This window comes from Pleurodeles waltl, chromosome 6 (genome assembly GCF_031143425.1).
Source record: "Pleurodeles waltl isolate 20211129_DDA chromosome 6, aPleWal1.hap1.20221129, whole genome shotgun sequence".
NCBI classification, from domain to species: domain Eukaryota; kingdom Metazoa; phylum Chordata; class Amphibia; order Caudata; family Salamandridae; genus Pleurodeles; species Pleurodeles waltl.
The window spans coordinates 752,684,202-752,697,431 of record NC_090445.1 but is presented as its reverse complement, the minus strand read 5'-3'; the positions used below and the strand labels follow the sequence as shown (position 1 = coordinate 752,697,431).

The 13,230-nt window shown below is 42.6% G+C and overlaps 1 protein-coding gene across 6 annotated transcripts in view; it reads right to left on the bottom strand.

Annotated features, from left to right (window-relative positions):
• Window positions 1-13,230, bottom strand: part of CCDC186 (coiled-coil domain containing 186) — a 608,776-nt gene that overhangs the window by 113,184 nt on the left and 482,362 nt on the right. For 5 of the 6 annotated variants that reach the window (XM_069239313.1, XM_069239317.1, XM_069239314.1 and 2 more), the window contains one exon: window positions 3,756-3,966. In XM_069239313.1, coding sequence (XP_069095414.1) covers window positions 3,756-3,966 — 211 coding nt within the window. Of the gene's footprint in view, window positions 1-2,359; window positions 3,967-13,230 lie in introns of those variants that run through there. The other variant, XM_069239318.1, reaches the window with a different exon arrangement.

Genomic DNA, 13,230 nt, shown 5'->3' with positions numbered 1-13,230 from the left:
GCCTGGCCTTGCAACCAACATGTGTGAGTTTCTAAGTGGGTCCGTGAGTGGGTACGAGTTTTGTTAGTGGTTCAGTGAGTGGGGGTGGGTGTCTGAGTGGGTCTGTGAATGTGTGCGTGAGTGTCTGAATGGGTCTATCAGTGGGTGCATGAGTGTCTGATTGGGACTGTGAGTGGGTGCATGAGTTTCTGAGTGGGCTTGTGAGTGTCTGAGCAGATCTGAGTGGGTCTGTTACCGTCTAAGTGGGTCTGCGACTGGGTGTATGTGAGTGTCTGTAAGTGACTCTATAACTGTCTCTGTAGGTCTATGAGTCCGTGTCCCTGTGTGTTTTTGTTTTTTAAAGTAGCTGGATTCGCGAACCCATTGCGATGCTCAGCGCAGCCCCAGACTGTAGCATCGCAAATCATGAAGAAGCAAAAAAAATAATAATAATGTTTAAGCTAATTTCTTTGTCTTTTACATTTCCTCATATCACCTAATTAAAACAATAATGGGGTCAGGGAACATCTAGCCTGACCCCTTCAACTATATTGCAGCCTCAGGGACCATTTCCCGATGTAGAAAATGACAGCCACAACTTTTCACTCCGGTTGCGACAAGCCAATCAGTGCCCTTCTGTAGCGCGAGGGTTCAAAAAGCAGCCCCAATTGGAATCACAAAGGGTTTGCATCTCTAGATATACAAATTCGGTTTTCCTTTAATAGTGGCCAAAGTACTGAGTGCATTTAGGCCAAATAATAAAAAGTGTAACCTGTGTATCGAAAGCTATCTTTTTGCCAACTTTGGTGCAAATCCATCCAGCAGTTTGGGCTGTAGTTGCGTTCAAATCTCCTAAGAGAATTAACATGGGAAATGCACTTTTTCTGACCACCCGCTTTTTCTCAACCCCCACTTGACGCATTGTCCATGAAAACTAGGTCCTAACTACCTACTGGTGCATATATATATATATATATATATATATATATTCACTGAAAAAAAAAACAAAGGTTACAGGGACGATATAGTTGTGTTCTGAATTTACTCACCCAAGACCATAGAAATTCAGCAGTTATAGCTATGGTTATCTCAAGTAACTATAACTCTTGCCCTAAGGTAACTATAACACGCGCTCCCGCCATGCACAGTTTTCTCATCAATAATTTTATTGGAAATGTTGTTATATTATCAATGATGACAAAAACAATTTCATCAATGATCTAATATGTGGAGTAATTAGATGTGCATGGCAAAGGTGCGAGTTATACTTACCTTGGGGCACGAGGTTGAGTGAAGTGGGTAGGGCTTTTTAAGAAAAGAAAAATTAGCTGGATTGGTGGATCCGCGGATCAGATGAAAATAAAATTGGGTAATGTTTTGTCACAAGGGGTCACGATACATGTATTCTGACCTCATATGTGTTTCTGCACTCTTGTTTTCCCAACTCCCAGCGGAGTTGACAAACAAAATGGCGGCCACAACTTTTCTGTAAGGGTGCGACCAGCCAATCAGTGCCTTGCTTTTCCCCTTGGATCCAAATCCGGGTCCAGGGAGGATCTGTGTCCCTATATTTCTATATATTTTTTTTTACTCTAATATCTCAGAAACTACTGAACGGATTTACACCACATACAAAAAGCACACTTTCTGGACCATTATCTAGGTTTCTGCCAAATTTAGTGTAATTCTGTCCAGCAGTTCAGGCTGTAGTCGTGTTCAAAGTCTCTATGGGAAAATGCTTTTTGGGACCCCCCTATTTCTCGGCCCCAGCTTGACGGATCACCCCAAAACTTGAAAAACAAAAAATGCTTTTTTCTATAGAAACTAGGTCCTAAGTATAACTTGACCACCACTAGGTAAAATATATATATATATATATATATATATATAAAATTTGCCTTAGACGCATTAACCACCAAAAAATGTTCCTGACTTGTATTTTTTAAGGTGAGATAGTGCTGTAATTTTAATTAAACCCTTTTTAACTACAAACAAATTGAGGTACAACAAGTAATGAAGCATTTGAGGCAAGCGTGCCTTTGAGAGATGTGAAAAAGTGGAGTTTCAATCAATTTAAATTCCATGTGTTTTGTGATTTGAAGTATGGGTAATTACCTACCTGTGTAACAAATTAGTATTAACATTTGCATTATAATTTTGTAAACCATATGTGCAATAAAGACACACTGTATCGATGTAAGCATAGGGGCCAACCATTTGATTCTCACTTCTGCAGTGTGGAATATACTCAATGGTAGAAATCACCAGGAAAACAAAAGGATATCAGAGGACTACATCTACATCTATTCTTTGCTATTCTTGTTGGCAACTTGTACCAAAAAGGAAACAGTACATCATTAATAGAAGTACAAACTTTACATATTTTATTCATGCATCAACTTTATTAATCCATTCAAGAGCTTTAACAGCGTTTTGAGGTAGGAGGTGCTAAACCAGGTTTGTAGATACTAGAACAATGCCACAAATATAGTCACTCATTGCTGCAGACTTACACAATACCCAGGAGTATATGTTCAGATTTATAGAAAAGTAGAACTAATAAAGTTAATGTTTACTCTTGTTTACGTATTCGCTATTTTGTTTTTCCGACTTCTTTTAGCTACACAGCTTGAAAGACCACAGAAAACAATGTCAAGCTTAATTAAGTCTTGGCTTCACTCCACAGAAGCAATCTTTAAAATTGTCTCAATTCAGAAGTAGTTGAGTCCTCATCAAACCTTCTTAAGATATTTGATGACTGTGTTGCAAAGGAAGCACTATGACCAGTTGTCTTCTCCTATGATGTTAGTAACTGCTGGGACTGTAGTAAACTGGCAATTGTATGAAAATTATGCCAACATGTTTCAGCCAGTGTGATGCCATTACTGAACTTAAGTATTTCCAATAATTTTCCATCAGCTCCAATTTCCTTCGTCCCCAAAGTGTTGGTGTTTTGAAAGAATACAGCCACGGAGTAATCAATTTACCTTTAAAGGTCCAGTCTCTAGATGTCTGATGCTTTGAATCAGGATTTAGCTGTACAGGATGCAGAATAGGTAATTCCACATAATGTTTTTTGTGGTGGAGATTATTAGGTTATAAATGTCATTACTTTAAAAACTTTCTGGTAGTTTGTAAAACTTGGTTTCTAGGCACACTTGTGGGATTCAATATTTATACTAATAAATTAAAACCAAATGCAGTCCACTGCATTACAGCTATTTTAAGCTTTATACCTGAAAATAAACACATTCAAAAGGACAGAGAAACCGACATTGAAAATAAACATAAAACAATGATACAGAAAGAAAACAAATCTGATAAACTGACAAAAGCAATAATGATTACTTATACTCTGAATAAGATCAAATCCACTGTTGGCCTACGTATGGGACACCCAAGAAAAAAGGAAGGAAAGGCAACATTAGTGGGTAAAATGTTGGCAAGACTGGGCCACGATATTGGATCAAGCAAAGATTAAGAGCAGCTCACAAAGGGATATACACAGTCTCAAATGCTTGAGTTTGCACCGTACGTTTCAGAATATTCGCTCAAAGTGAAATGCAATCCCAAGGGGCGGGTCGCTACAGTAAAATGCTTACAGTATTTCTAAGCATTATTAATGTGATTTTAAAGTCCAAGGAAACATATACATGGCCCAAGGGCACATGTACTTACTTTGTGGGTAATATAACAGCAAAAAGTAATACATTTAAAATGAAAACCAAATGCCAAGCTCCACAGCAAAGGGTTGTGGACCAAAGAATTATACATACTTAGTTTTTTTCCTAATTTCTTCCACTAGCTGCTTTATGTGATCCTCCATGAACTCTATCTTTTCATTTTTGCGGGCATGAGCCTTCTGAAGTCGAACTATTCGCTCCACCAAGACTGCCTTGTCCACCTCTGGGAAATGATCCACTGGGACTGAGGAACCATTGTTTTCAATAGAGCGATCTTCGTTACTATTTCGGGCATTCAGCGAACCTAAAGCAAGAAAATAAGATGGCAGATTAAAATGAAATAATCATGAGTAAGTCTAAATCAGGCTTTGCTTGCCCAATGTGGGTCTCTCCCCCTTTCTATACTAGGTCGAATTGCATTGATCAAAATGTCAGTTCTACCATTATTTCATTTTCTGTTCTCAGCCATCCCGTGTATTTTAACACAAAACTTTTTCAAAAAACTGAAGTCTATGTTTCATCCTTTTATATGGCAAAATCAGATGGCTCCAGCCGCATTACGCACATTATATGGGGATAAAGAAAAGGGGGCGGGGGGGGGTTAGCTTTGCCCAATTTTAAAGATTATTACTTTACCTTTTTTGAGCATTATCTCACTAGTTTTAAAGCAGAACAATCTGTAGGTTCGACATTCTCTAATGACTTTCGTGAGTTTATATGTAGGGAGCACGATATTCGGAATCCAGCACTTTTGGCGAAATCTCCCAAAAAAGTTTGCTATAAGATTCTTAAATGGCTCTTTAGGAGAAAGTCAGATTTTTTTGTTGTTGAAAATATTCAATCCCATATCTGCATTTCAACACCCTCCTTACACAGTTCATGTTACGCTCTGGTGCTCAGCTCAATGCAGACTTAGTAAGGATGTGGGGGCATGCAGGATTTAGTAAAATCTGGGATTTCCGTATCAATGACAATGGGGAAACTCCCTTAAACATCCAGATGGTTGTCAAAAATGACTTTCTTTTGGTGGGATCCTATAACATTATGCTAAACAGTCCAAGGGATCTGGATAGCAATTTAATCATTAATGCCCAGGCGTTAGTCTCAGAATTGGTGGATCCCCCTGGAATAAGGAGCGCCGGGTCGTGGAGAAGGCTATTGGTGGACAGGGACAAGGATAATCTTGAGGCAAAGGCAAAAAAAAATGGGCTCGTCAGGAGGACTTTGATCTTTCAAGTGAGTGCTGGGAGAGAATTAATCATCTAAATTTCTCAGTTCTCAGAGGCGCGAATTGGCATCAAATGATATTTTTCAGTAAATGGCTATGATATCGAACCCCGCAAGCCTTATCCTGTGTGGTGCCCAGCTGTCCTGATCTCTGTTTTCGCTGTAAGGCAGTAGGGGTGGCGGGTTGGATACATGTGATTGGGACATGTCGATGTATACAGGAGTACTGGGAGGGAATATTCAAGATGCGAACAACTATGGCTCAGGTTATTATAACTCCCAGTATCCGGTTGTTGTGCCTAGGCTTCGACCCTCAGGCAAGGCTCGCTTCCAGGTGGGAGAAACTCGTTTTTATTGCCACTGTGGTTGCAAGATCTCTCGTTAAAAAACTGGCGCTCTGAGTTATCTCCCACCCCTCAAGAATGGCGGAGCAAAATGGTGCTAGTCAGAAATCAGGAAATGAGATATGCTAGTAGAATAGGAAGTGGTAAAAAAATTTTTTTACAATTGTGGATAAATCTGTTCTTGAGTCACCTATTGAATGAATTTGCATAGCTACATAATCTTAGTGTTTCTGTTTAGAGCTTTTTCTCTGGGAACTGCTGGGGAAATTATTCTTTTTTACTTTCATGGTGGATCCTCATAAAAACTCAATAAAAAGAAAAAAAAAGAGTAAGTCTAAATCATATAGCTAAAAATGTAATTAAAACTGGTGCACAGCTGAGTTTGTGGGACTGCTAGTATAGAGAGAAGACAAGATGTGGTGAAAATAACTGTAAAAACTGTAAAGAAGAACTGCGATTGTCAGATTAAGGCAACTCGCGCCAGTAGCTCTACCCTGCTGAAATACCAGAACATCTTAGAATGTCTAAGCTACTATATTACAAAGTAGTGGATGCAAACACAGCAGCAGAAGCTCTATTTAACCAGGCATACAGTAATGCACATGTGAGAGCCCATGTGGCTGGTTTCCGGATCTCAAACAAGAGTACATGACTGGAAATTCAATTAAGACGCCTTAGCTTTGGTGAAGAAGACCTTAATAATTTTAGACAAAAAGCCCCATGTGGGGTGTAGCATTACAAGACACACCCTAATGGGAAACAAAGGCCTCAGAAGCTTCCGAGCCCAGGTGGGATTCCTGCATGTTTCACAAAAAGCCTGGAAGTGCTTCACAACTCTTTGGTTTCATCAAAACAAGCTCTCAAAACTTGTCCCATTTAGGATACACGGAGTTTTCTGTTCCCAAGAAATACTGGAGATTGCACAAATGTCACATAAGAAATGCAGTATAGAAATCAGAAATAATCTTGAAAAAGAATGCTGGATGTTTACGTAAAACAACTTTGAAAGACCATGTAATTTCTTTTGGTTTTCAAATAGTTAAATTGAATTTTCTGAACAGAAAGGAAAGCAAAAAATAATCCTACAGCCAACCCTACGCTGAGCACAACAAAAGCCAGCGTGCAATGGGAGTTAGCAACTTGTGGGAGGTTGGGTGCTAGACCACAGGCCAAGACCTGCGGCCAACCCCAGACTGCGCAATGCTATAAGGCATGCATGGCAGGGGGGTTGGCTGTCTGCTGTGGCCAGACATGGCCTGGCCACAGGGTAGGCCTTGTTAGGCATGATAACAAAATATTACTTTACGTTAAAAAAAAAAAATAAAAAAAAATCACTGAAAAAAGAAAGGTTAAAGTAATGTTATAGTTAGGTGAAAATTACGTGATAAAAGTTACATTTTAAGGTAAAAAAAATAAATACTGAAGTCACCAGTTATAGTTAACTGAGATAACTATAACTTGCGCCCTCACCATGCACTGCTTATTACATCACTCAAGACATAGTCTTCACTGATAGCATCAATTAGGCATCTGAAATGACACCAATGATGACAACACTGTGCAAACTGAACAACATCTCATATTTGAGTGTGGGAGTCCCACAATTAAGCAGTATGCAAGAGCTTTAACGGAAGTAGGCCATCAGTTCAATAGCCTATCTATGGACTTTAAATTTTTTTTTTTAAAAGGACCAAACCGGAACTATGCCCAATCAGGTGCCAGCACCCTCTAGAATACTCCCAATAGAGGCTGTGTTTCTCAGATTTTCTAGCACAAGTAGAAACCAACTCCTGAATTATAAGGGGAGCCTCTCACGGGAGGAGGCATGTGAATCTATGAAAAATACCAATACTAGGTAACTGCAGTTACAGGTAAGTAATTCATTTTCCTATCCAGCATTGCATCTTTAAAGTCTTAAGGGGCCTTGAGAGACTGGATCCATTGCTTCTGTAGATCCTCTTGTAATGTTCTCACCTTCAGTCGTGCTAGCAGCACTAGGTTTATCATACCCAGTAGCGACTTGAATAGTTCTACAGAAACTGAGTTTCTTTTGGAGATTTATAAAGCCAGACTGGAAAGTCTTTGTGTCAAGGTTGGCACCCAGGAAGGTTGTCCTCTGAGTTGGCATGGCAGAAGATTTTTGGTAGTTTACAGTGAAGGCTGAGTCTGCAAAACAGTGAAAGGCAAGCCTTGGTGGCTTGGGATGCTCGTTGCGGTGATGAGGCTTTCAGCAGCCAATCATCTAGTTAGTGAAATACCTAATGACCTTGTTTTCGAAGTGTAGCCACCACTGCAGCAAGACATTGTGAAAATTCGAGCATCTGACTTTAGTACAAAAGGAATAACTTTGAACTGATAATGGGTACCGGCCTGTATTTGGGATTGGGTTTGAAACTGTTGAGGATGCTGGTAGCCACCTCTGTGAGAGGAGAAACCTCTCTCTCTGCCACCTCCAAAGGGCAACTTTTTGAATTTCAAAGTGCAGAGAGACCTGACAGTGTCTGTGTCCGTTTTTATTGCCAATAAGGCATCGTCAATGTGCTTCCCAAGGTTTCACCATCAGAGGCCATGTCCTAGATTTCTGATTAGACCGCTGGTTGAAAGGATGTGGCCTTATCCTTGGCGTCGTAACACTGCTGATGCGGCTAATTGGTGGAAACCTGTGGAAGCGATGTCAAGAGCACAATCGATAATCTCTGCAGAAGTATGCTTGCCCTCCTGCAGTATTTTCTTTTCCTCAGATCATTTGTCCTCAGGACTTACATTGAGCAAGCTGCTGACATCTGATGATCATAGCACCCTAGGATTGCTCGAGTGTTGGCTACACAGATGGTAACTGCAGACAAAAGGGAGAATCTCTTCGCCATGTTGTCAAGACATTTGCCTTCCTTATCTGGTGGAGCAGAAATAGGAACGGAAGGGTTTTTGGAACGTCTTTGACCTGCCTGAGAAATGACAGAATCAGGCTTGGGATGGCCCATAAGACAAGCAGGGGGAACCTCCATGGCCTTATATTTCTTATCCAGGTGAAGTGGGACTGGAGGGACCGTAGCAGGATTTTTCATAATTTTAAATCCCTCATTCCAGATGTAATGTATGATGGGAACGGCTCTCATTGACTTTCTGGCCTTCTCTTTAAAGTCATGGAGAAAACAATCAAATTGCGTAACAGAGATTGGTAGATGGAAACATGCCGCAGCTCGGTCCATTGGGTTGTGAAAACCCCCGATGTCTTCAAGGGGAGAGTCTGAGGGGTGAGGAGGAGATGGAGTAGCGACCAGAAAATCATCCCATTCGTACAGCGGTTGTTGTGGAGCAATGATTTCTCCCTCTTCCCTGTATTCCTCCTCCCTAGGAGGTGCTGCAATGCTTGAGGTGGATATAAATCTAGGTGCCAGTGGAGAAGGGATGCTTTTTGGAGTAGAAGGAGAAAGAGCCTGGGGATGCGTTGACTGTTGTTCCTGATTAGAGTCTGGAAACCTCCTTCTATAATCTTGAAGCATGGCCTGCAAATCTTGAATCAGTAATGTGGGCATCTGTACCACATCTCATCTAGGTTGGGGATATTCATAATGTCCATAGTATTATTCATAATGTCTACAGTGTTTGCTATGTGGGGTGAAATAGGACTCAAAGCCTTGTTGGTCATCTTCTTCCTTATTTTGATATTTCACATGGAGTTCTAAGGGACTGTGAGCATCCCCAAAAGGTACCTCATCATCACACTCCTCCCAATTTAACAGATGGCTTGGAAGCAAAGCTGAAACTTCGCTTGGAGAAGTCACCTTGGGATGCAAGTCAGTCTTTGATATACTGGTGATCTTAATAGTAGTAGTGGTATCCGTCGACAAGTGAAGTGAAGTATGGCAAAATTCCTTCTGTTGACGGTGGTGTCTCCCCTTCCCGGCAAACGTCATCGAGAAGGCTGTCAACAGACAACTAACCCACTTCCTTGGATAGAACAGCACCCTGGACCCTTCCGAATCCGGATTCCGCAGAAACCACAGTACCAGAACTGCCCTCATCGCTGCTACGGACGACATCAGAACCATACTGGACAATGGCGAAACCGCAGCCCTCATCCTATTGGACCTCACAGCCGCGTTCAACACCGTCTGCCACCACACCCTACGCTCACACCTCAGCAATGCAAGAATCCGCGACAGAGCCCTGAACTGGGTCACCTCTTTTCTCACTGGCAGAACCTAGAGAGTCGGCCTCCCCCCATTCCGCTCGGAGGCCACCAATATCATCTGCGGCATACCCCAGGGTTCGTCCCTCAGCCCGACCCTCTTCAACGTCTACATGGCCCCGCTCACTAACATTGCCCGATCCCACAACCGCAACATCATCTCATAAAAGACGACACCCAGCTATTCCTCTCCCTCACCAAGGACTCTGCCAAGACCAACCTCCACGAAGGAATGAAGGCCATCGCCAAATGGATGAAGAACAGCTGCCTCAAACTCAATTCCGACAAGACGGAAGTCCTCATCTTCAGCTCCACCCCCTCCACATGGGATGACTCTTGGTGGCATGCCACTCTCTGAGCCACTCCGAGTCCCACCGACCACACATGCAACATAGGATTCATTTTGGACTCCTCATTATCCATGACCCAGCAAGTCAACACCATCTCCTCCTCCTGCTTCAACACCCTCCGCATGCTCTGAAAGATCTACAAATGGATCCCCACCGAAACCAGAAGAACAGTCACCCAAGCCCTCGTAAGCAGGAAAATCGACTACAGCAATGCCCCCTATGCAGGAACCACGGGCAAACTCCAGAAGAGGCTGCAGTAGATCCAGAACGCCTCTGCACGCCTCATCCAGGACAACCTCTGCCACCGCCACACCACAGGCCATCTGAGAGACCTGCACTGGCTCCCAGTCAACAAGAGAATCACACTCAAACTCCTCACCCACGCTCACAAAGCACTGCACAACACCGGACCAGAATACCTCAACAGACAGCTCTCCTTCTACACCCTGACCCAGCATCTCCGCTCCTCTGACCTTGCCCTTGCAACAGTCCCACGCATCTGCAGAACTACAACCAGCGGCAGCTCATTCTCGCACCTCGCCACCAAGACGTGGAACACTCTTCCCACCGACCTGCATCAGACCAAAGACCTCCTTACCTTTGGGATACTTCTCAAGACCTGGCTGTTCAAGCAGAACAACACTCCTTCCCCCCCCCACCTCAGCGCCTTGAGACCCTCACGGGTGAGTAGTGCACTTTACAAATTCCTGATTGATTGGTGCAGATGTTGTCGATGGTGTTTGTGTCGAGAACGTTATTTTCTTCTTTGACTGTGGTGATATCAAATCCTCAGTCGACAGAGACCTAGAGGCCAATATCTCTGTGGACGAGATGGACCCAATAATTGCTGCCGTCGATGAAGTTGCTGACGACGATGACCCCGCTGACAAGACAGAAGTCACGGTGGCTGTGGTCGCTGTCGTCGACATTAACATTGACGGTGTCACTGTCGATGGAGTTCTAAGGGGTTTTGACTTTGACATCGACAGTTCAGGTGAGGGAAAGAGCGGTGATGCTCACTTTTCTTCACGGGTGGACTGGATGGTTGTGAGAGGCTGACCCTGGGGAGACGAGAGGCTGCTTCCCTCAGATACCCTACTGCACATCTTGTAAAGGAGTTTCCTTGAGCTCTGCACAGTTTTTTTTCCTTGAAAACCTAGTTCTCCAGCATCTACAATGTCTGAGTCTTCCAAAAAAGGTTTCTTTCGTTCCTGCAAGTCTTTTGGGAAGAAAAGGCTGCATGTGAATGACCCACATAAAGACTGCCTATATAGCCTTTATCCACAGCATCATGTGAAGGAGTGTAAAATCTGCTGTACCTTCTCCTCGCAAACACAGAGACAGAGAAGGAAGATTACTTCTGTGGCTACAGAAGTCCAGATCCCAAAGATCCAGCTGTTCAGGGGAGGGCAGTGAACCTACTGTAAGGCTCCATAAAAGGTCAAGATTCCTGTCTGGCGGCTTGGTTAAAGGCCCTGGAAACTCGGCTTATGCCAGAATCAGCTGTGGAATCTGCTCCGAAGTCAGCCAACTTTGTGAACCAGATAGAGAAGGATGTCTACGCCCCCTCGCCTGATAGGGCAAATGTGTGAGGGAGCTGAGCCCCACTTGGACTTCTAATGTTTTCAATGCTTGCCTGAAGGCTGGGAGCGCAACAAAGTCCGACCCCAGAGGAGCTCCATTGACTTCAAAACAGAGAATAGACGCAGAGATGGTTTGGAACGGTCCCAACAAGGAATTTTCCAATGATTGGCACGGCAGAGTTTCACCTTGCAATACCTGATGCATCAACGCACAGTCTCTGCAGGCCTTGGAATCATGATTCAAGCCCAAGCATCACTGGCACATCATTTCCAGCGGGGAAAGGTGTTGGTGTCAAGCAGCACAGTGTCAAAAATCTTCCAGGATCCAGTGCGTGGCTAGAAGTCTCTATCAGAAAGAATCTGCATCCCAATGGTAGTAATGAAAGATAAGAAATCAGGTTTTCAACATTTTTCTGAAATGCAACAGCAAAGGCAAGGAACGAAATTCAATAGGAATAGTGTTCCATGAAATGGCATCCAAAACACAGAAGGAATGATCACCCCACTTCTTAGATATGTAACAGGGAACCAAGAAGTTTGAGTTAGAAGCTTATTTGATATTGCAAGAGAAAGTATGTTTATTGAATTTTCTGGTATGCAGAGGAGGAGTTCTGTTAGTGGAGATTTTATACATAATGGATGACATTTTATGTATCCTTATGGGCAGTCAATGAAGCTGCTCAAGGTGGTTAACAATGGATTCAACTGTCTTTAGGCCATAGATGGACCTGGCTCGAGCATTTTGGACCTTTTCGCAGTTCATTAATTGCTTTAAAAGGTAATCCCAAATAGGCAGAGTTGGCGTGGTCAAGGTATTCCAAATAGGGAGAGTTGGCATGGTCAAGACCTAATTGGACAAATGCATTGGCTACTTGGATTTTATGAGAAAAATTAAGGAAAGAAAATTACATTGGGTTAAACAGATTTGATATAAACAGGTCTGTGTGAACATAGATATTTGGAGATCTAGATTAATGTCTGTATCTAACCAGAAGCCAAGATTATGTAGCACGGTGACAGGCCCTCGGCTGTCCCCTACTTGGGGGAGCCATTAAGTATTGTCCCACTAGTTTGTGTGATTGTCATTCAGAAGAATTTCAGATTTAGAGGCTTTAAGTGTTAAAATATCTGTTTTCACCCAGTCAAAGATGGCAGTATTATTCCATATTCAGAGACTGAGAAGGACCTGTATTTCATCTGCGTATAGATAGGTGGAACACTTTAGAGTGTTCAGTAGAATTGCTAGTAATTGGACATAACTATTACAAAGGGGCAGGAAAGAGCCTAGTAGGACTTCCAAATCAGTAAGATAGCAGCCAAGAAGAAGGGCCCAAATGAATTTGTTTCATTCCACATAGAATAGAGTCCAGCCAAGAGTGGCCTTCATTGATTATTTCACATTCCAAGAGGCGCCGAAAAAGAATGGAGTTATCCCCAGTGTTGTAGGCGCAAAGAGATTGAGAAGTATTATTACTCCTGATCTTCGGCTGTCTCAGATCATAGACTGCAAAAGTAATCACTAGCTCAGTACCATAACCAGCACAAAAACTGACTGAGAAAATTAAAGGAAACTGCATTCCCCTATATAGTTCTGACATTGTTTTGTCACTATTTTCTCTATCAATTTGGCGAGAAAAGACAGTAAAGACATAGGCCTAAAATTAACTGGTTAGAGTTAAGATTGGCTTTCTTTAGAATAAGGCAGGCAATAGCTTTTTTTTACGGGCATACAGGAATTTTACCCCCCCCCCCCCCCCCCAACCCCTTGAAGGAGGTGTTAATAATATCAATAAAATCCTCAACAATGTGGATACAGATTTGGAATGAGGAGCTGGGCAAAACGTGAAGGAATAGCCAGTGGGTTGTTGGTGG